The following is a 22069-nucleotide window of genomic DNA, read 5'->3' as shown; positions in this document are numbered from 1 at the left end:
ACTATACAAATAAATGTACTATTAGTATTATTATTATTATTAGCCAAAACAATCCCTGATTCATCAAAAGACTTTTACAGGCTTTATTTCCTCACATGTAGGATTATTTTTGTTATGCACATTGCATGCACGAGATGAGGAACTGCACTGTGAGGAAGTCAAAGTCTGATTTACTTTAAATTTGTACTGCAATGTGTTCTCCTCCTTGCCTGCAGTATGCCTATTCAAACACTGGAGGGGGCTGTAGGTTAAACGTTGGCATCCAGTCTGAACAGCTCTTTCTTTTGCTCGTGCACAGCATCCTCCCTGAGAAAGGGAACATCCTCACGTGTTCCCCCGGAGCAGCTCGGGGGCCTGATGTGGCAGCTTCAGCTGGAGCAAGCTGGTGCTGCAGAACTGTGAAAAGAACAAGTAAATGCACCTGACGTCATGCTGACGCAACAACACTGGCACTTTTAAGTGATGAAAATGCCATCAGCTGTTTTTATTTTTATTTTATTTTATTGATAGTGTGTATAATGTGAAAGTGTCTAAGAGCTGCACGTTATCAATTCACACTCCAGTCGTGCAACTGGACGCTTTTGTAGAAGACGTCTTACTTTGTTATTTGTGGGTTATGTAATGGCACATTTTTAGGAACGCGATGTTCATCAGTCGAGGATAGTGCTTTCAAGAACCCCCCCCCCCCGTTTCCCCGAACACTCTCCCCTTTTTCTTCAAAACAAGTTACGTGTTCACCCACCACTCGCACGTTTATTGATTTATACTAACAGCCCGTGCGCACACGTGTCGTTACTTTGTTGCCAAGCAGAGTTCTTTTTCGTGAACAGACATGTTTCCTAAGCCGTTGCTATTTGCCGACTCATGTGGTCGTAAATGGTCAAATGGATCTAGTTTTATTGCCGTAATATTTTTATTTTACGACTGATATGCACTGCGTTAATACATCGAATGTATAATATAACACACGAGGGGGCGTATTGGATGTTTGTTGCAAATTAAAAGGTACGAGTTCGACTGTTTTTTTTGGTGGTGTTTTGTATAACACTTTTTTTGGGGGGGGTAGAACATTTTGTTTCCGAGTCTACATAACCGCAGCGAACTGACACGCTGCGGATCCAGAACAGGGCGGTATGAGCCGGCTTCATCAAGTAGCAGGCGGAAGCCAGAGCACGTCCCGACATGTACTTTCAAAGTAAAAGGGTTCAATACTAGCACTGGTAGACGAATTTGCGATTCTGGGAGACGTTGAGGAAAAATACCGATTTAACCGATTACATAAAATAAAGCATTTTACCTCTAAGGCATACCATATCTCAATTTATTTCATGATTTTTGCTAATTTAAAGCCTTCTCAGTCTGTAAATATGATGTAGAATAATACAGTCAAATTCTAAAGATATGTAGACAAAGAAAGAACACATCGATTATAAGTCCTCAAAACATAGCAGTGTCTGGATTATAGTGTATTTTCTGCCACTTTTTATTTTCTGTTATGAAGTTGTGCCAATTAATATAAATTATATCGAGGCTTTTGCGTCCACAATTGCCTCATAATTGATTACAAGTTGACATTTGTACTATTTTCACTCGCTAAATACACCGAAGAATGACGGTCAAGAAATTACACACATTTATTTTGAAAGTCGAAACCGGATGTCCCCTGCTCCATCGTATCGAACTTGATGCCGTTTGTCTGCGGGTGACGTGCTTTTTCGCCGAAGTGTCGCCCATTGTTTAACTCCCTTTGGTAGTGGTCGGGTTATTTTAACCTGAGATCCTTTCGCGAGCGTTACATCTATGTTGTTCATTACTGCGTTGCCACTGGCGTTCATTTTGCCCTGGGAAAATTTAGCTAGTTAGCTAGTTCGTGCCGAGCGCTCTTTTTTTGTTCGGTTGAGGTGAAAACAGCTGGACTTGATGCTTTCACGGAGCCTAACGTTACACCGGGGCCTCTCTGCGGGATAGCTGAACTTGGCTCGCTGTGAGCCCCCTCCATCTTCAAGACCCCCCTCGAGGCGAACCCGTTAGCCGGCGGCCAACATCCCCGAAGGTAGCTCACATGACCACAATTCTCATTAGCTAGTAGCTATTAGTTACCGTTAGCTAGCGAGGTAGCTAGTAGACGTGGACCGTACTGGTAGAAGGTTTGATAAGCTAGCTATTCTACTTGCCTTCCATGTGTCAGCAAGCCGAAGATGAGTAAGCTAGCATACTTAGTGACACTATCTTTATAGCTCCTTTTTATTTATTAGCCAAAAATATTGCTTAGTTTTATATAACGAGCCCGTTTTAAGTTACACTCTGTCATGATGTCTTTCAGCCGCTTCCAGTCTTTTCCTGTTCCCGTATCCACCATGGAGACCGCTCAGGTGACTTTTGCTGTCCGAGGCGAAACATCCCCAGGTATGTCAGGCTAATGTATTAAAAAAACGTGTTGATTATATATGTTAATAATTTATTTGTTCTCATAAATGATTATCTATTTGTGAAGTGTATTATGCCAAGCTATTGTTGTATCTTGTCCACACATATTGAGATCATTGTTCGAGTGGTGTTACTTGGACTTTAGGATCATAAAAATGTCTTTATAAATTATATTAGACACGGCATGGGAGATGATGTAGATGTATGGCCCATGTCAGCATTTCCTTATTTAGGAAGACATTTAAAACATGTTCATATCTGAATATTGTAGTTTAAAAGTGTGACGGTTGTTATAAATATGAGTCATCTCTGTGTGGTTTTTTTTTTTTTTTTTTTTTTTACATTTCTGCTGAAGTTTCATAATGTAAAAGGTCAATTTGAACATTTCCAGGGGAGGTGATTGCAGTTGTTGGTAGCTGTGAGGCCCTGGGGAGCTGGAACTCTCAAAATGCCACAATATTACACCCTGATGGGAGTGATGGGTACGTTAAACTTCACGTGTAATGTACCAGTCATTAAAACACACTTTTGAATCATGGCGGTATGTGATCTTCTTTACTATGTTGCAAGCAAAGGGTGCCTTCCTTGCTATTCCGGCCATCTTGAATACCAACGTGCGTGTTTTTTTGCCCAACAGAAACACATGGACTACAACCGTCTTTGTGCCTAAAGGAGCTGTGTCCATGTACCGCTACCTCAAAGGATTCTTTCTGCAGTCAAAGGTGAACAGAGTCCCCCCCCCCCATTTACAGTGGGGTAGCCTTCAAATAACTGATTGATTTGAGCTAATTTGCTGTCAAAGATTACCTTTTTGAAAGCAGTAGCTAAAGATAACTATTGTTACATTTTAAAGACCATGTAAATTCATACCTTTCCTGTTACAGCTCCTCAGCAGGGACGGGGAAAACAAGTTCTATTAGTTTGTCTGTTCCTATGACTTTGAAAGAAGTTGTTGTTGTATAGATAAAAAAAAGAAGTATGTTTCCTCTTTTCATACCTATGTTCATGCCTTCAGTGCATAGTTGCGGAATATCTAGCCCCAGCTAGCTTACTCTATTCTACACTCATAAAACACATTTCCCCTCAAAAAGAAAATGTCTATAAAACCTGTTATCTAGCGCTCTCCCTTTTTTATTATTTTATAGTACGAGTGTGTCCTTGTTTTTCTATTTCACGGTTTTGATTGACATTGTGGGAGTTGAATTTGCTTACTCGCGCGTTTTTGTACCGTTTGTTAAACTCCTCAATATAGAAATCCAACAGTTGATGCAAGGTTCGCCAGGGTTTTGATTTCTTCATGTGCTTGAAATTTAAGAGTCTAGAGTTACTTTCATGACTGGAACAAAATGTTAGGAGCAATCCCGCTTTAAAAAACAGGGACCATGTTTTTCACAATTTGAGCCGTAGTTGTTCCCTTAGCGTAATATTCCCTTCCAATCCATAATGACATAATAACAAAATGTGATGCTGCTACCATATTGATTATTCTTTATTACAGATGAAGAGAGCAGCTCAAAGTGTAACTGAAGCCATTTTCTTTTCTTCTCTTCACTAACAAATTCCCCTTTCAGATTTCAACAAGGGGGACTGACTGCCCCGGGTGGGGATTGGTGACTATGCCAGCTCTAAATCCTTTCTGACACTCTAGTCCAACAGCGGCTTTGACATGAGAGTGAAAAGTATAGCAATGTATCTGATTTGAAAACCCTAACATTGTACCAAACATTGGAATTGCAGAGTGCAGGGGGTCCCTGTCAAGTGATAGTCAATATGTGGGAGACCCATCAACAGCCCCGCATGATGAGCCCCACAGGTATAGAATGGAGAGACTTTATTTTTATTGTTAACTGTGTCATACTCAACCCCCGCCCCATAACAGCTCCCATTTCCTCCCCATGGACAATATGTAACAGTTTCCCATTAACACAAATGTAGCGTCCGTTTACAAGAATCCTTCTTAACACTGAAGGTGAAGGATCGGGCGTCTGGTGCAGTCAAGTCTGACCTTGTTGGAATGTCGTCTTACGCAACGTGTATGACGAAATGAAAATGGCAGGGTGCAGCGTTTCCCGTCTCCAAAGAGCAAGCCTTGCCGGGCTAATCTATATGGAGTAAACACTGCAATGTAGTAGATGTCATCAGCCAATATTGTTTGACCTTTCTAGTTAAAAGCCTTTGTGTTGACCTAACACAGACCAAGCCAGGGCACCTTTAAATTCTGATTCAGAGGGCCAGGATGTGATTATAAAAGGATTATTGAATCCTCTTTATGCAACAACATTTTTATATACATGATCTATATTTTTTTTCTCACTGTTATTTTTTTTTAAACCCTGCATATCTGTATTGATTCCCCCACCACTAGACAAAAGATCATTAAAAATGAGCTTGAGCGGTATAATAGTTTGAACCACGTCCGCTTACCCGGACGTCCTGTCACCCAATCCTCTTTTCTTTCTCCTCTTCTCCCAATCCTCTTTTCTTTCTCCTCTTCTGTCTTCTAGCATATGATACTAATGCACGTTTCACCCTTGAATAAGAAATTGTTTCAAATTTATGAGGTTTCTTTTTCAACAGAAAAAAAAAAAATAAACCCAGATGTGCTTTTGTTTGAGTTCTGAGTGGCTTCATAAACACACAACTGCTAAATTAGCCTTAATGACGTGCTCATGCTCGGTGTCGTTACTGATATGTCGAGTTCAGAGCATTGAAGGCATCACGCTGAGACTTTCCTGTGTGTACATGAAATGTTTATTTTTATTTGACCTCAACCTTTTTAAATCGAAGATTCTTGTATCCTGTTTCTAATTCGCACTTTTCCTTTTTTTTTATTGCAGCGTCACACCAAACTATTGACGATGGACAATTTGGAATTCACAGTAAGTTGGATAAATAAATAAAGCCACCACTGTACACACACACACACACACTGTAACTAAAGTGCTCTCTGCATATATTACAAGATGCAGGTTTACAGAATGTAAAATGTCCATGTACTGTAAATACTGAATTGCTTATTGATGTTATGCAATCCCACTGGAAAACTAAAACCCCTGAAGGCCACATTGTCATCACTTCCTGTGTCCTGTACAGTTTTTTGAAGTCATTCTTTACAACGGAGCAAACGGTTGCCTCTTCCCTGCTATTGTCGCTGCCACCAGCTCTTTGATGGATGTATATACGTTGTCATCACATGCTTCCTGCCGGTGTCCTTCTCATTTGTAGATGGGGTGAACTGTGTTGACTCTGGGTGGCTCACATGCCAGACAGAGATTCGCCTGCGTCTGCATCATTCTAAGATGCCGCCGGTGTCCATCACCAAGAAGAAATACAAGAGGTCTCGCTTCAGGTAAGGGGTCGACGCCAAGGTCGAATTTAACACCAGTTGGAGAAAGTTCGACTTGAATGTGACATGAGGCTGATTAGTGGATTGTTTCAGTGCTACTGTTACCCTACCTGTTACCTAAGTGTGACTGGAGCGCTGCGTATGAAATATAAATAAGATACTTAAGAGTAAAACATTTCAATTTAACCGTTTATTTGTGTTTCTTTTTAGAAACATGTCACCACATCTGTGTATTTAAGTAACCGTTTATTTTTACCTGACCCAATACAGAATCAAGCTGACATTGGAAGGATTTGAGGAGGAGGATGAGGATGAGGAGGAAGGTGTGCATAGTCCTTTATCTTTGCACAAGGAGACCACCACGCTGGAGATCAGTATGATCAGTGCCAACGGCTACAAGTCGCGCCACTCTCAGCCCGAATGTGGCTACGCACTGGAGCCCTCCCAGTGGACCGAGTACAGCATCCACAGCATGGACCCCTACAACCTAGAGCTCACCTTTGAATTCTTTGAGGTAATACTCGTCTGCCTCCTGATTTAAGACCTGTGAAAACACTTCTTGATTCAATTGGTATTCTTGACCAACAGTGAAAAAATAAAGAGCGCATCAGGCACTCGTGATTAGATTGGTCTGGTCCCATCTGATTGGAGTTGCACTAATTTTGCCGTGTTTGTTTACAGGAGGATATGAGTGTACACGTAGTCCAGGGGGATGGTCATCCAGGTTATGTGGGCACAGCTTGCCTCCTCTCCTCCTCTTTCTCGGAGAGCGGGAAGGACTACGGAGTTGCCACACTTCCCATCATGGGTCGAAATTCGAGACAGACCATCGGGAAAGTCAGAGGTGAGATTTCATACTATGTGAAAGGAAGGGAGGAACTGTTTTGAGCTTGTTGTTTTGGTCTTGGCTTCAAAAAAATGTGTGTGTGAGAGAAACTGGTTTACTTACATTGTTGTGGTTTTTTTAGTGGACTACCTGGTGATCACGCCCATCCAGGGGTTGCAATGTGACATGAGCTCCTCCTTCACCAAGTACTGGAAGAAAAGAAGAACTCTGAATGTGGGACACAGAGGGGCTGGAAGCACACATGCAGCCAAGTGAGTCATCACAACAGCCTTTGAATTGGGTGTCTTGCGTTGAACGCACAACCCAAAAACGGTTATTGGCACAATGGCGCGTCTCAGTTAGGCTGAATATGCCTAGCAATCATTAGTTGTTGTTTTTATTTGTGTTTTTACAGGCACCAAAGAGTCAGGGAGAACACAATAGCTTCATTCAAAAGCGCTGCCAACCATGTAAGTTATGCACGGGAGTTAAAGCTAAATGTTTACCTTTCCACGGGACTTCGGCCTCAATCATTTGTATATCGTGTACTTGTAGGGGGCTGCCTACGTAGAGTTTGATGTTCACCTCTCCAAGGATGCTGTCCCCATTGTTTACCACGATCTGACATGCTGCATATCCACAAAGAAGGTAAAACAACGACGGGCCTGTCGACTTTAATGTCATTTTCTATTTTTCATTAACTACAAACGGAAGTTTAGAAACATGCAAATCCCACTGAAATCCATTAATGTCGTCACTTTTATTTAAAAAAAAAAAAAAAATCTTTTTATCCTCGACAGAAAAATGACAAGAAGTCTCTGGAGCTTATTGAGGTGCCAGTCAAAGACTTGACATTTGATCAGCTGCAGCTTCTGAAGGTAAAAACCACAAACCACGGTTGAAATAAAAACCTTGTTTGTCCTTTTTAGATGAAAAGTGGACAATGTTGATATTAGTTACTGTAAGCGTGGTTCCCTGTGCTTTTCCTGCACGTCGGGCCGTCCTCTACAAATAGGACATTTGCATCTTCCCGATTTTATTATAATGAACGTTGAACAAATGGTTGTCTAACTGTGTCTTGCATCAGCCACTGAAGCATTTTGGGGTTTAGTGCCTTCTCAGTGGGAGAAGCATTATAGAACTTTGTGTACTTCTTACAAATGGACGGAATGCTAATTCATGACAAAAAATTAGCACGGCCAACAATTCCTGATTATGAAACTGTAACTAACACTTTGAAATGTAGTCGCGTATTGATTACAGAGTAGGTAATGTACGCTTTGTGTTTCACAGCTGGTCCACGCCACTGCCATTAAAGAATACGATGACAACGGTACGCACCCATTGTTTGTGTTTGTTTAGTTTCATCACCCTCTGGCTGGGAAACAAAAAAGTGTGCCCCGACATGTCGCTTACATTTCTGTTGTTGCTGCCCGCGTCCAGTATTCTGTATTTTCATACAAACGGGAGTGAATTGTGACGCTGAATGTAAAAGTTTTGTGTGACGCGCATTAACGGTCGTCTGTTTGCCGGTTCAGATCTGCTGGATGAGGAGGAGGAAATCGACGAGCATCAGCCATTCCCTTCTCTATCGCAGGTAAATTACGTCATCATGATCGTTAGATAGCTTTATCTAATCGGCACAAAGAATTGGGAACTCCCTTCCCTTCCCTGTTTTATGGTACTCTCTGCCAACGAATTTCCTTGTTTAAGCAACTGATTTGATACACGTTTACCTACTCAGTCATTGTGGCCTACCTATCACCTACCTGTATGGTGTCATGGTCAAATGAACAGCATCCTTCATACCTCTTTTCCAGATCTTTCAAGCCATTCCTGAGCACGTGGGCTTCAACATTGAGCTCAAATGGATCTGCCAGTCGAAGGTGGGTACACTGAAGCCATGTTCCCGCGCTACCTCTCACAGGAAGAATTTCATCCCCCAACCCCTGCACTTGTTTTTTGCTCAAGCAATCTGTGGGGCTTTTCTGGTAGTCATGCTGGGTTCCCATATGTTCACATGCCTTAACTATGAATAGCCTCGTTTCCTCGAAGTGCAACAACAATTTTGGTCCGTTGCAACTTGTACAGTAAACTTCCTATTTTTGTAGGCGACCCCTCCCCGTGTCTCAACTGTGTCTTGCGCTCTCATTGGCTGTAGCTCCCAGACAGGTCCAGATATTGGCATGCTAGATATCTGGTAGATGCCTCCTGTCGGCAAAACTGCCAACGAGGGGGAAACTGGGGCTGAAGTCAATTAGTGTGACTAGTCATTAGTCAACGGGGCCGACGATATATAATCATTTGCTCATGGAATATTCTCATGGTAACCATGTGTGATTAATGCTTTTTTTGTTGTTGTTGACAGGACGGGTCATGGGACGGCAACCTGTCGTCCTACTTCAACATGAACACCTTCCTCGACACCATCCTGTCCTGCATTCTGCAAAAAGGGGGGAAAAGACGCATCGTCTTCTCCTGCTTCGATCCGGATATCTGCACCATGTAAGCACCGCTGAGAGCGGAGGATAAAGTACGGCCGAGATTTGATTAGGCTGGAGGCAATCATGCTATCCAGAGACGCAATAACCTTTTGGCTCGCCTCAAGGGATTACAAGGTTTCAGACCCAAGACCCATAGAAAGTCTTCTCCTAATCTTCAGACGCATTACAGAATTATTATTATGAATAAACTGTTGAGAAGTGTACATATTCTTCAAATATTGCATGTTTATTGTGCTTCAGACATTTGATATTTGTGTTCACTATGATGCAGTTAGCCAGTCAGGATGCGGTCATAAACACAGAAGCTGCTCCCCCGACAGCTGCTGACGTCTTTTCATTCGTTTCCCTTCAGGGTGCGTCGAAAGCAGAACAAGTACCCCATCCTCTTCCTGACTCAGGGAATTTCCGAGAAATATTCTGAATTGATGGACATCCGCTGCCAGACCACTCAGATCGCCATAAGTTTCGCCCAGAGTGAGAATATTCTGGTGAGCAGCTTGTTACTTTGAACAGATACTTGGCTAAAAAAACAAATAAAAATGAAAACCAGACTACTCTTTTCTGACTGGACTCCCTCGCCTGTGTCCTCCAGGGCATCAGTGGCCACACCGAGGAGCTGCTAAAGAACCTGTCCTACATCGGGGATGCCCAGTCCAAAGGCCTGGTGGTGTTCAGCTGGGGAGACGACAACAACGAGCACGAGATCAGAAGGAAGCTGAGAGAGCAGGGCATCGACGGGCTCATCTACGATAGGTCGGTGAAAATGCAACATTTAGCTCGTTTTTTAAGAACTCAAACCACAAATGCAACCATTTCTGCTAATGTTAAGCATAAAGAAGAAGAAAAAAAGTAAATAACTTAAATAGAAGTGCTTGAAAATCACAATTCTTCTTCCTCAAAGGTGACATTGTTATTATTTTTAAACATGCTATTGTTTTTAAAACAATTTCTACTACATTCCTCGTCGCTTGACATTCGTATTCTTGTGTTTTTCAAGCGACAATCTGTTGTTATGCCGATCCCACGGCGCCGCAAACCGTACAGTACACTCTGTGCTCCGTTTCAGCCCGAGGCCACGGTCATTAATCGGAGCTTTCAGTTATGTCAATTGTAATGAGTGCACTCAAAACACGGCTCCTTGTTTTCCAAATGGCCTTTCTTGTCAGCAAAGGTCCACCGGGTTCACGGTCATGTCATCAAGCTTTTTGGCAGACGCTTAGCTGTTGATAAAAAATAATTAAAAAAAGAAACTGGTTTGATCAACTCATTGACCCCTTTTGTTACTGGTGGAACTGGTTTCACAGTGACGACGCTGTTGCATAAAGCTTGGCTCTGCTCGCGGGTGGAAAGCGGTTCCCTCCGGTCTCATAAAAAGCTGCAGGGCCTGTTTTTGGGCAGCCGTTTCAGTTCTGCCTTTTCACATTTGCTCTATATTTACGTCGGTTTGCACTTTTCAGCCCAGACGCTTTTCAGACCCCTGCTGAAAAAGAAGACTGCATGCTTTGAACCCCATAGTTTACGAACCCAGCAGAGTCCAGATGTCTCAACCCGTTTGAACCCTCCAGGTTGTTGATATTTATAACTGTGCCTCCTTTCTTGCAGAATTTGTGAATGCTTGGTGCCATATTTTGACTCGAGTTCTTCAGATTCTCGTAATGTTCTCTCTGGTTCCTGGCTTTTGTTTTTTGTTTTATTTACTCACTCTTGGCTGATGTATTTTTTTGAGATTTTCCGTACCTGGAAATGATTTTTTTTTTTTTATTAATCTTTCTGGATTTTACTAAACATGGTAGTTTGATTGGTGCCATGTTTTTTTTTTTTTATTCATTTTTGGCTAGTGTCACTCCCCCCTTTTTATTTTTTTTTATAGATGGCTGCTTATTATTATTTTAAGTTATGAAAGGCCTCATCTCATGCTTGGCATGCTACTCGTGATATTCAACTTGAAATCTTTTGAAGCAGGAGAGGCACCGAAAGTGAATGGCTTGCTTCATGCATGAGGCAGAGTTACTTGACATATTGGGCTTCTGTGTGGACCAAAAATAAATATGTAAATACCTCTGCTGTTTGGAACTGCTGGTTGTAATCGGAATTGGCTCAAGCTGATGTATGCAAGTCACTGTGTAAGGGATGGTCTTTATGATGCAGGCCTCGTGCGTACGGCTATCCACCTCCTCGGCAACGTCGTCAGACGCCACAGCAAGTGCATTTTTCTGCTCTTTGCAGACTATCTGCTCGTACTGCAGCCCGGTTTCTTCACCAGAGGGTTGATTGCACTGGACATTCTTTGTTGGATTATAAATTAATTTCACCGCTCTGCCTGCCGCCGCCATGTGACGAAGCCTTCGGTGGCCTCTCTCACGACACGAGGCGGCTTTACATTTGCTCTCTCGGGTGATTGGACGGCTCGGGAATGCTGTCAATGAGCTTCCTCCGTCACTTTTAAGAGATGGGCTTGATAACTTGTATGGTGGAGACTTGACGTCAACCTCCCAGACGGATGGCAAAAATTCAACTTCTACGTTTAATATCCGCCCATGGCTTGAACCAAAAAAAAAAAGGACCTACTCACACCGTGTAAAGCATTTGATTGAGAGAGAGCTCATTGTGGGATCAGCGTTTCTGTTAACAGTAATCCTCCATAGCTGCATTGTATCTAAATGTATTGTGCAACCACGAAAAAGAGGATTTAGCTCACTGGAACAATGCATGGCATTGTTTATATGGGGGTTGAATGATGTTAGACCGGGAGCATGAACTTTGCTTGCAACCAGCGCAATCATCCCTCAAGCCAACAGGAATGGAGCGGATTTGCTTCAGTCAACACTGGTGCATGAATAACATTAGTATGGCGTGTACGGTGATACAGCCCTTTTGCCATTTAGTTTAGAAATGGACTTGGAGTTGTCTTTGTTTTTATTTAATTTTTTTTGCATCTTGCCCGAAGGATATTCAACCGTTTTTCTTTTAACTTTTATCAGATAAAATGTGAAAAATTCAAAAGGAATTCATAAGTCTGACTTGGTTATGGTTATAATTAAATATTATCTTTTAAGTTACTTTCATTGGATTGCGATTGTTAGTCAATATTAATATTAAAATCATATCCATGTTGGTTTACAAAATGTTCCCTAATTGATTGAGTCAAAGCGGAGTGTAATTTAATGAATGAGTTAAAAGAGATTTTTCCTTCATGTGGAATCTAATTATTCATATTCCTACTAATTAGGGTTGAAATATTTATAAATACTATCGCCATGCTCTAGTATCCATCAGTGTGGATTTATAGCTCTTTGAATCTTCATTAGTTTAATGTTATTCGATCAGGAGAACTTTATCCCTTTTTTGTTTAGTGTTTTTTTTTTTTAATGACTCTTGAGGCTGTTTACACAAACTACATTCACGGATCTAACAGAAAATGTCTCCTCACTTTTCTCCCTTTCAGTATCTGTGAGGAGCAAGGAGAGCAAAACATCTTTCAGGTAGAGGAGCAGCACACGCTGCAGGAGGTCATTACCGATGAGACCCGTAAAAGCTCCTCCTGCTCCTGCTACTCCTACTCCATCCCCTGCTCCATGATTCCCTGTGGGGCCTCCAAGGACCGCATCGGCAGCGCGGAGTCCGACTCTGGCCTCAGCTCCTCGTGAATGGAGGAGGTCTTCGAGGACCGCGGGTAGGAACGGGTGAACAAAAAAAAAAAGAAAAAAAACATTTAGATTGAATCATCGTCACGATATTCATAATTTCTTTACCTCTGCGATACTTAAATCACAATTGTAAAACCACTTAAACCATCTACACTCTGTCTCTGTCTTGCATCTTCACTCAAGTTTTGGTTATTTATGCTCTCTATTGAAATACGTGCATGTTTTGCCAAAACATTAAGGCAGCCATGTTTTTTTATTTTACCGGTGTAAAAGTGTAACCGCGAGTTGTCTGTTTATGATGATGATTTTCTTTTCTGTGCATGTAGCCATTACCCTCAGTGTTATTCTTGTCTCAAATAGCAACTGATAGCTATTTCGGGTTCAGCACTGAAATAATTTGGTGGTGCGGTGGGGGGGGGTGCAGGGTGCCATTTAAGAAACACTCTCCTCAACCTGCATGAACGATTTATTTCATTTTGAGTGGACTGTTGTAAGCACTTCCTTCTCCTCTACATGCTGCATACTGAATGTGCGATATCCTTTTATTCTTATCTTGATTTTTTTGGGGGGGGGGGGGGGGGGAGCATAAGAATGTTTTATTTGTGACCATGTGCACACAGTACATACCACAGCCTTAAAGGGGGAGTAAATAAAATCAGGTCTGTTTCTGTGTTAACACCGCCAATACCTCACTCATCTTCTCTTAGAATAGACTTAAGATGTGTGGACAGAATGAACACATAGTATCCTTCTCTCCGATGAATCCTTTTTAACTTCACGACGCCCATGCGTTTTACTGCATGAAAGATCATGTTTTGATTACGCTTGAAATAATTGATCATTTGCATATTGATATGATGTAATCGTATAATGCAATGGAAATGCAGTGTGTCGTATGATCAGAGCAAAACAAATCCAGTGTGTTGTAAACTATCTGTATATCTGTTTCACCACACAATCTCTCAACTGCAAACTGTAATTTTGAGTTGTGCATGGCCTCTGTATCTGTATGAATCTAGTATTTAACTGCCACTTTGGAACAAAAGTTTTAAAGGGTAATGTAAATAAAATGGAAACGTATATTTGTTTATTTTGACTTGACTTTTTTTTCTTTCGCATCCGGTTGGTACATTTTTGTTATGCTGCAGACTCCTCTTGCTTCAGTGATACAGAGTGATTGTTCTGAATAACTAGGAGGTTGTTCTACTTAAAAATCTTCACATTACATGGAACATGATTTTCAGGTTGTGTGCAGACATCCACTGAGATGTCAGTCAGACAGGCAGAGATTCGTGCTGCTACCTGCGTTTCAGATTGGGGAAACGAGAGGATCAGTTGGGTGTCATCGGCGTAGCTGTGGTAGGAGAAGCCGTGCGAGCGAATGACGGAGCCGAGAGAATTAGTGTACAGAGAGAAGAGGAGAGGACCCAGGATGGAGCCTTGAGGGACCCCAGTAGTGAGAGGACAAGGCTCTGACACAGATTCTCTCCAAGTTCCCGGTCAGTGAGGTAGGATGAGAAGAGGCAGAGCGCAGTGCCTGAGATACCCAGGTCCTGGAGGGAGGAAATAAGGATCTGGTGGTTCACTGGGTCAAAGGCAGCAGAAAGGATAAGGATAGAAGGATAAGGTCAGATGAGAGAGAGAGGCTGCTCTAGCAGTGTGAAGTTGCTCAGAGACAGCAAGGAGGGCAGTCTCTGTTGAGTGGCCTGCCTTGAATCCAGACTGGTGGGGGTCAAGAAGGTTGTTAACTGTGGACATAGGAGGACACTTGGTTAAAGATAGTATCAGGACACCGAGTTAAAACGTTCAACTAGTTGTGGCGTAGGATTATAATACGTCTGAATTATTCACAAAACGAAGCTTTAAAAGGATAGCCATGATATTTCTGTCCGTACGAACATTGGAACAGGTTGTGCTGCTGACCCTGCAGTTTAAATTAGATAACATGTGCACACTCGGCCATTGATGTCATAGGGTTTCTCAGAACCCTTGTGGTGAATGAAACTTGAAACTGATTTATAATCAACCGCTTCTTCCCTTGCTGGACTGTGAATAACTGCTCATCGTTCAGCAGGGGCAGAAGATAGGAATGGACAATTAAAGACGTCAGCAACACGTACAGATCACGAACTTCATACTAGTCCAGTGTTTTAAATGTACAAGTAGACCTCTTTTGCTAAAGGCTAAAGGTTAGTTTGCCCATGTGGAGAACGTGGGATGCAGTGCCAGGGCGTGCGTGTTGACTCAACCTTTAATCCAAACATTGTTGCTACATTCATGGGAAAACATGTTACTGTTGTTGCACGTCGAGGTGGCGTTTCTTTGTGTTTCAAAGTGACTCATTGATCTTAATGGTTACACCTATGCTCCACGTCTAGCTAAATGTCTACTACGAAAACAACTGCTAAACGCAGCGGTATAAGCTGCATAGTCAAATCCATGCAGCTTAAAAAGATTTTACTTAATAACAATATGATGTGAACTGTAATGTGCAGTCGGCCTAAAATATATAGCTCAACTCTATTTTGTCAAATTAATACTGAGCACAAATTAAGAAGAAAGACCCATGTTTTGTGTTTTTTACAAATAGTTTGAAATGTATCTTAAAAACTCTTAAATTACAACTAAAAGGCCATGGGAACAGTAACGGCATGCATTGCCAAAGATATATGTTGTAATTATTCAATCAGTGCGTGCCTTAGTGTCCGCTTTTTTATTTTCTATTTTTTACACCTTTTTTTCTGTATATGTTTTATTCTCTGCGGTTCCCCCTCCCCTCCCCATGCATGTTATTTAAATGTATTTTGCCGTTTCTCATTGACAATTTCTGAAATTGCTATATGCAATTGTTGATTAAAGAATTATACAAAAAAAAAAAAAAAAAAAAAAAAACTGCTTAAGAAGAAAATTCCGTGTCAGTTGGTAATGTTTTAGCGACCCCTGTTGTACAGAAACACGACGTACACTGTTGCTTTTATTGTAAAATACAACATTTTATTTTATTCTTTAGGAAACATTTAGAATACAAGGTGATTTGATAGTATGTACAAATGTAATAACAAAAATATATATATATATTTTTTTCTTCTTCTTCCGAACCACCTAAAAATAGCTGCGTGTCTCCTGGGAGTTGTAGTCTATTTTGCCTCGAAGCCAACCGCGTTCGCGACGGAAACCACTCAAACTCCCATGATGCAACGGAACATCGGCTAAGCCACTAGCTGGTACACGCCTACGCCGAATAAACCCCGTCCACTGTAATCCTCACTGTACACAACGGAAATCCTCTGCGGGTATTTTCTTTTTTTCCTCGCCATAAGTTTGTCTCAAATAAAGCAAAGAAATGGACAACAGCGGGAAAGAGAAGGAAGCGATTCAGCTAATGGCCGACGCGGACAAAAGAGTCAAGTCCTCCGGCTCTTTTCTGGGAGGGATGTTTGGAGGGTAAGACAGCACTGCGCCAAAGAACAAACAAGCTAGCGACCGTTATACTGGCACGAGCGAAGTTGGGCACGCGGCCAGCCTCCATGTACAGTGATTCTCGATGTGGAAAACGAGCGCGAGGTCGCGGCAGTTGAGTTATATTAAAACCACGTGACATGCACCGTAACTACCGCTGTGTGTCAGCTAAGCTAAGTTAGCTGCGCCGTTGTAAACAAGCCAGCGCCTCGCGACTGTTTATAGCCCAATGAAAAAGGTCTACTTTGTCTTAATGTGCGGTGTGTTGTATAGTGTTATATTGTCTAAAACAGTGTGTTCCTCCATTACAGTACATTCAAACTGGGAGGACTGGAAATATTCCTACATTCTCCTCTGACCTCACCTCAAAATCCCTGGCTGTGAATTTATTGCTTTGTATTTTCATAACAAGGTGCCATTTTAATGGTTCCTTTCATTACCAAACCACACACACACACTCACTAGGGTTTCTCCGAGGTTAAAGGTTACAAGATTAGGGGAAACCTATGCGATGGAAGACGCTGTCATTAGAGTTATGCTGAAGGTTTCCACACGTTTATATTGGCTATACCAATATCACAAGACACCATGCAGGAGTGATGTGCTTATCTGACTGGTATTAATAACATTAACCTAAACATAGAATACATTTGTTTAATTCTTACATTCCAGCCGTCGTTACGATGGTAACTGACTTCCAGTTCACGGTGTTATTTCATTTATCAAACCGATAAATGCGTGCCATCTTATATTGTAATTTTTTTACCATGTCATAGAGACGAGAAGGCCAGGATGACGTTGTTTACACGGGCCCAAATACAAAAAGACAGGAGCTATTGCCCCCCCCCAACAACGCTCTGTCCTAGGTGGACCCCCCCCCCCAGATGTTACCAGTAGGCAGCTCTTGTGCGTGATAACTCTTGGCAGGCTTTCTGGTAATTCTGTGGCTGGCCGGGCGGTGATGTAATCCCCTTTGCCGTGATTGAATGGCCAGAGTATTATTACTAGGTGGAGCTCCCAGGGGTCCACTTGTTGTCATGGAGGGCGGTAGATCTACAGTGCCTGTTTAGAGGGATTTATATAAGCCGGAACAACAATCTGAGCCTGGCATCCCTCTGAGAAATCGAATGCATATTAAGCAGTTCATCACCCTACAGTGCCATTTAGGCATACTTTATTAGATATGACTTTAATATGTAGGTCAAGTTTGGTTTTGTTGTTACAGCCTGTATAAAAATGTGCACTATATTCTCACTATATTCTTTGTTTACTTTCTTCGTCTAGAGGACCTCAAAAAGTGGAAGAAGCATGCGAGATGTACTGCAGAGCGGCCAACATGTTCAAGATGGCCAAGAACTGGAGCGGTGCGATACGCTGTTTTCTACTAAAGACATTAACTACCTTTTATCAATTCCCACACGCTTGAGAAGCTGTGGGATTACGCGTTGAACGCTTTTGGCACCGTAACTGCAAAGTGGAATTATGTGCATCAATTTAGAGCGTAAGATGAATGCAAAAAAAAAGAAGCATTGAGTGTGCGTCCTTCTCTTCTTTCCTCTGTCTCCAGCTGCTGGAAGTGCGTTCTGCAAGGCCGCTCGTCTCCACATGCAGCTGCAGAACAAACATGACTGCGCCACCAGCTTCATCGATGCGGGAAATGCTTTCAAGAAGTCTGACCCCAATGGTGAGATTATGTGGTAACTTAAAGACCCAGTTTTCAAACCATATCTTTTGCGCCAGAATTTTTCATTCCCCCTTTTTTTTTTTATATGGATGCGTATTTTGTACTGTTTGATCAATTCTAATGTTCTCGAGTTATTGCCCTTGTTTTGGCATTCGCCATTAGTTGAGTTATCGTGCTCTTTCTACACTGGCCTCGCTTCATGTTCTCCTAAATATAGTTTTAGGGGGATGGTAGCCAGCTTTTGTACTGTTCTTGTATATGTATATATATGATATAATATAACACCTGACTGCATGCAGCGTATTAGAAAGTTTGATTGTAGTATTGGCCTCATTTCACCCTGTTGAAGTGACACAGCATGTAAACACCGCTCTGTAAAGATTTAACAAAACTAACAGGATGTCTAACTGTCCCCTCCTCTCGCCTTAATGCTGCCAAAAGAGGCAATCAAGTGTTTAAATGCGGCCATCGATATATACACAGACATGGTAAGATGCATGGAGAGAGTTGTCCGTCTATGTTCTGATTCACATCATTTAAAAAAATGATTGTATAGCTGAGAAGTGAGTAGTCGTGTTTCGTGCTTCTGATAGGAACACACATGACGTAGCAGACTTTCCTCCCATTCCCAGATACTTCATTTTTGGGCCCCATGTCTACATATTTACAGCACACAAAAGTTAGTTTTTCTTTTAACATCAAATTGCATATGTGTTATTCCCCTTTGGACGGGATTAAAAAGCTAAAAACCTTGTAGACGTGAAGCCGCTCGCCTCTCTGCACAGAGAGTGTAATGCAACGTTTTCATCGACTCGAGAGGCGTCTGTGGATTGATCCAGTTAGTAACGATTCCTCCTCCTCTTCCTCCTCTTCCTCCTCCAGGGAAGATTCACCATCGCAGCCAAACACCACATCAACATTGCAGAGATCTACGAGTCCGAACTGGTGGATATCGAGAAGGTAATGTCTCGTAATCAGAGGTTACGTGGTGGGTTAATACTTCTGATAATTATGTACGCTATCACTAGAGGGCATTTTTCTTTTGACGAACACGCAACAGTATATTTAGTTGTTTTTCTCTTTGTGAAGGCTATTGCACATTATGAACAAGCAGCAGACTACTACAAAGGGGAGGAATCCAACAGGTACCGTCCAATTCTGTCTTTTTCTCAGCTCTAAAGTCTTTCAAAACTAGCTCATCGCTGTCGTATTTAACACCCAAAATAGTTAATTCACTAAATGAAGAAGTCTCGTGTTTAAAAAGTGCAGGTCTAGTACACAGATTTTTTTTTTCTTCTGCATGTTATTGTGAAGAATGACACTTTTAGTTTAAATCTTTAGATCTATATATTTTTGAACTGATCTCGCTGGGTGACTCCTCCAGAATTAGAGACGCTCTCGTCCACAGGAGCCATTTCTTTTCCTCTCGTAGCAGCGACGGCACAGCTGTCACTAATGACGTTAACGAGCGTATGGAAGCGAGACGGCGTGTAAAACGCCACCGGCCTGGAACCGACACGGAGTGCACTCATTACCGCCGTGAATTACATCTGCGTTGTCACGACGCTGGCGCATCGTAATGTCTACATTATTTCACCGGTCTGCTGCTGTGATAAGCAAAGCAGCAGTCATTAGGTTTTTAAAAATGGATTTCAGATGAGTTTGCAGGGATTTGAAATTAGTTGGCCTTCATTTAACGGAGCGAGTGTATATTTAATATTACAAAAAGCATTTTACACATTTATATTTAAAAAATGGAACTCATCATATATTTCTCTGACAAACTAGGTACAAGTAAAGAGTCGTACACTCCAGATATATATATTATAATATATATATATAAAATATATATTTTATGTATATATTTAATATATATATATATTATATATTAAATAAATATATATATATTTAATCTATATATTTATTATATATATTAATTAAATATATATATATATATTTAATACAGAGACTATTTATATATATATATCATAAATGAGTCGCGTCCCTTTTGTCCGTAGCTCTGCCAACAAGTGTCTGCTGAAGGTGGGGGGTTATTGTGCTCAGCTGGAGCAGTACCAGAGGGCCATTGAGATCTACGAGCAGGTGTGCACTTCTTGTATTTTTCATTCTTGCACTTTTTCTCTGCCAACCCGGCGACGCCGACATGTCTTAATGCATTATTTTCTTTGCGCCGTGGACGCCTCCAGGTCGGATCCAACACGATGGACAACCCGCTGCTCAAATACAGCGCCAAAGAGTATTTCTTCAAAGCCTCCCTGTGTCATTTCATCGTGGACGAGCTCAACGCTAAGGCGAGTTTGCACCTTTCGTGGTTCGGCGTCTGGATTTTCCGGTGTGGGGAGTCGTGTTTGGGAGTTTTAACGCGCTGTGCGTTGTCTCCACAGATTGCCGTCGAAAAATACGAGGAGATGTTCCCGGCGTTCTCCGACTCTCGAGAATGCAAACTGTTGAAGGTGAGAAGAAGAGCTCTGAGGAATCTTTTCCCCCCCCTTAATCTGTTCAGTTTATTATGGAGTAACCTACTTTTCATTTGGGTCTCAACAGAAACTTCTTGATGCTCATGAGGAACAGAACTGCGACGCGTTCACAGAGGCAGTAAGTCTTGTATACCCTGAGAAAGTTCTCAAGTTAAAATGGCACAGGAAGTCCCCGAGCTTCGGCCCTTGTACTTTTGTTGGATCCCCTTGTGTGTTGAGAACAGTCGAAAGCTGGATCTCAGGTATCCGTTCCGTCTCCCAGGACTGTGTGTTTGTGTGGAACTGGTGCAGACCGATGCCGTGCGTCTAAATATAGAGGAGCTCCTGGAAGAGTTTTCAAAGTTAACTCAAAGTCGGGAGAGGGAATAGAGTCCTCCTCGACGGTCGGTTACATACGGAGCGTTTTTAAAAAGGTGTTTGCATCCTTCCCCACCCCCCCCCCCCCCGTATCCCTTTTGCCCGCCTGCAGGTGAAGGAGTTCGACGCGATCTCCCGTCTGGACCAGTGGCACACGGCCCTCCTGCTGCGCATCAAGAAGACCATCCAGGGCGACGAAGGGGATTTGAAATGAAAGAAGAAACCCCCACAACACAACACAGCATGGAGGGACAAACACATCACGCATGCTTTCACACACACACACACACACACACACTTCCACTCAGCTCACTGTGTATAACATCTGGAGATGAGTGTCTGTTGATGACTTTGATGAATATTCCACTGCTCTACCGTCAGGAGTCCCGTCTTTGCTTTTTCCTTCCTAACATATCTGAACCGGGTCAGAATGTAGATCCTCTCGTCTAGAGGATTGCTGCGTACCTCCTTCTGCTGAAGTCCGTCCTGGGGGACTTCAGAGCGGTACATTGTATTGAAACCGATGCTAGTATTGACAACGAGCACTGCGCGTTTTGTACAATTATCGTTTCCTGGTCGAGATGCAGTTTTTTTTTAATCATTTTATTCTCTCTCTATATATATTTAAACAGATTATTTAAATGTTTCAGTTTGTTCTACGTTGAGAATCGTCGTGGTGCGTATGCGTTTCCAGAATGTACCTTTGTATTCGTTTTAGTTATTTGTCGGGAGTATAAAAGGGAAGGGCTCAAACTCCATGTCCCGATTGTTCATAAAACTAAGTCATTGCAGCCACGAGGGAAAAAAAAAAATTCTGATTCCATTTGTATCACCAACCAATGGGAGAGACTCTTCTTGAAGAAGGGCGATGATATGCACCAAGTGTAGACTGTTAAACATTTGTATCGAACCACATCCATGGAGCCCTCACACACACACACACACACACAAACTTACACACTCTATTACCTTTAAGATTTGTTGATGTAATAATACTTTGAAAGTATGTTTGAATGAAAAAGCACTGACACGGAAACCTGTACTCGTTGTTTCCAGGCCAGTCTTTGTGGGGGTGGGGGTGGGGGGGGTAACGGGCATCACTAGTCACTCATCCAGTATTGTGAACGCATCGTTGAGGGTTTACGACCGCAGTGCGAGGCCGAGCATGTCATTGTGGGTAGATTAGCGTGGTCACATTCACTCGCGTGAGCCAGACCAACGTTTTTACTCGAGGGTGCCGTGGGTATGATCTGTATGCCTGGTGCAAATGGACGATAATAAAGATATTAAATTCCCGGCTCTGCTGTCCTCCTCCTGCCTT

The 22069-nt window shown here is 42.2% G+C and overlaps 2 protein-coding genes across 6 annotated transcripts; both read left to right on the top strand.

Moving 5' to 3' along the window:
* The first annotated feature begins 1626 nt into the window (after positions 1-1626).
* Positions 1627-13840, top strand: gpcpd1 (glycerophosphocholine phosphodiesterase 1). 3 transcript variants are annotated; one of them, XM_034527091.1, is made up of 20 exons: positions 1627-2053; positions 2324-2406; positions 2819-2909; positions 3065-3149; positions 3999-4240; positions 5265-5306; positions 5653-5776; positions 6044-6287; positions 6455-6617; positions 6742-6871; positions 7015-7069; positions 7155-7247; positions 7400-7477; positions 7893-7932; positions 8138-8196; positions 8420-8485; positions 8968-9104; positions 9456-9591; positions 9696-9856; positions 12549-13840. In XM_034527091.1, exons 5-20 carry the CDS (start codon positions 4198-4200, stop codon positions 12748-12750), a joined length of 1773 nt encoding a protein of 590 aa, XP_034382982.1. In that variant the 5' UTR covers positions 1627-2053; positions 2324-2406; positions 2819-2909; positions 3065-3149; positions 3999-4197; the 3' UTR covers positions 12751-13840. The 3 variants fall into 3 exon arrangements, with proteins under 3 accessions (XP_034382982.1, XP_034382981.1, XP_034382983.1); XM_034527090.1 differs by having other exon boundaries at positions 1676-2053; positions 4165-4240; XM_034527092.1 differs by lacking the exons at positions 1627-2053; positions 2324-2406; positions 3999-4240 and having other exon boundaries at positions 2892-2909.
* A 2130-nt stretch (positions 13841-15970) lies between these two features.
* On the top strand, positions 15971-22046 carry napbb (N-ethylmaleimide-sensitive factor attachment protein, beta b). Of its 3 annotated transcripts, XM_034527478.1 has the most exons (11): positions 15971-16194; positions 17494-17573; positions 17777-17893; positions 18335-18381; positions 18776-18853; positions 18983-19038; positions 19912-19996; positions 20101-20205; positions 20299-20367; positions 20459-20509; positions 20861-22046. In XM_034527478.1, exons 1-11 carry the CDS (start codon positions 16094-16096, stop codon positions 20960-20962), a joined length of 891 nt encoding a protein of 296 aa, XP_034383369.1. In that variant the 5' UTR covers positions 15971-16093; the 3' UTR covers positions 20963-22046. The 3 variants fall into 3 exon arrangements, with proteins under 3 accessions (XP_034383369.1, XP_034383367.1, XP_034383366.1); XM_034527476.1 differs by lacking the exon at positions 18335-18381 and having other exon boundaries at positions 16153-16194; positions 17494-17893; XM_034527475.1 differs by lacking the exons at positions 18335-18381; positions 20861-22046 and having other exon boundaries at positions 16153-16194; positions 17494-17893; positions 20459-20842.
* The last annotated feature ends 23 nt before the right edge of the window (positions 22047-22069 follow it).

The sequence above is a fragment of the Cyclopterus lumpus genome, chromosome 24 (assembly GCF_009769545.1).
Source record: "Cyclopterus lumpus isolate fCycLum1 chromosome 24, fCycLum1.pri, whole genome shotgun sequence".
Lineage (NCBI taxonomy): Eukaryota > Metazoa > Chordata > Actinopteri > Perciformes > Cyclopteridae > Cyclopterus > Cyclopterus lumpus.
The sequence above is the reverse complement of the archived record's forward strand: the minus strand, read 5'-3'. Positions and strand labels throughout refer to the sequence as shown.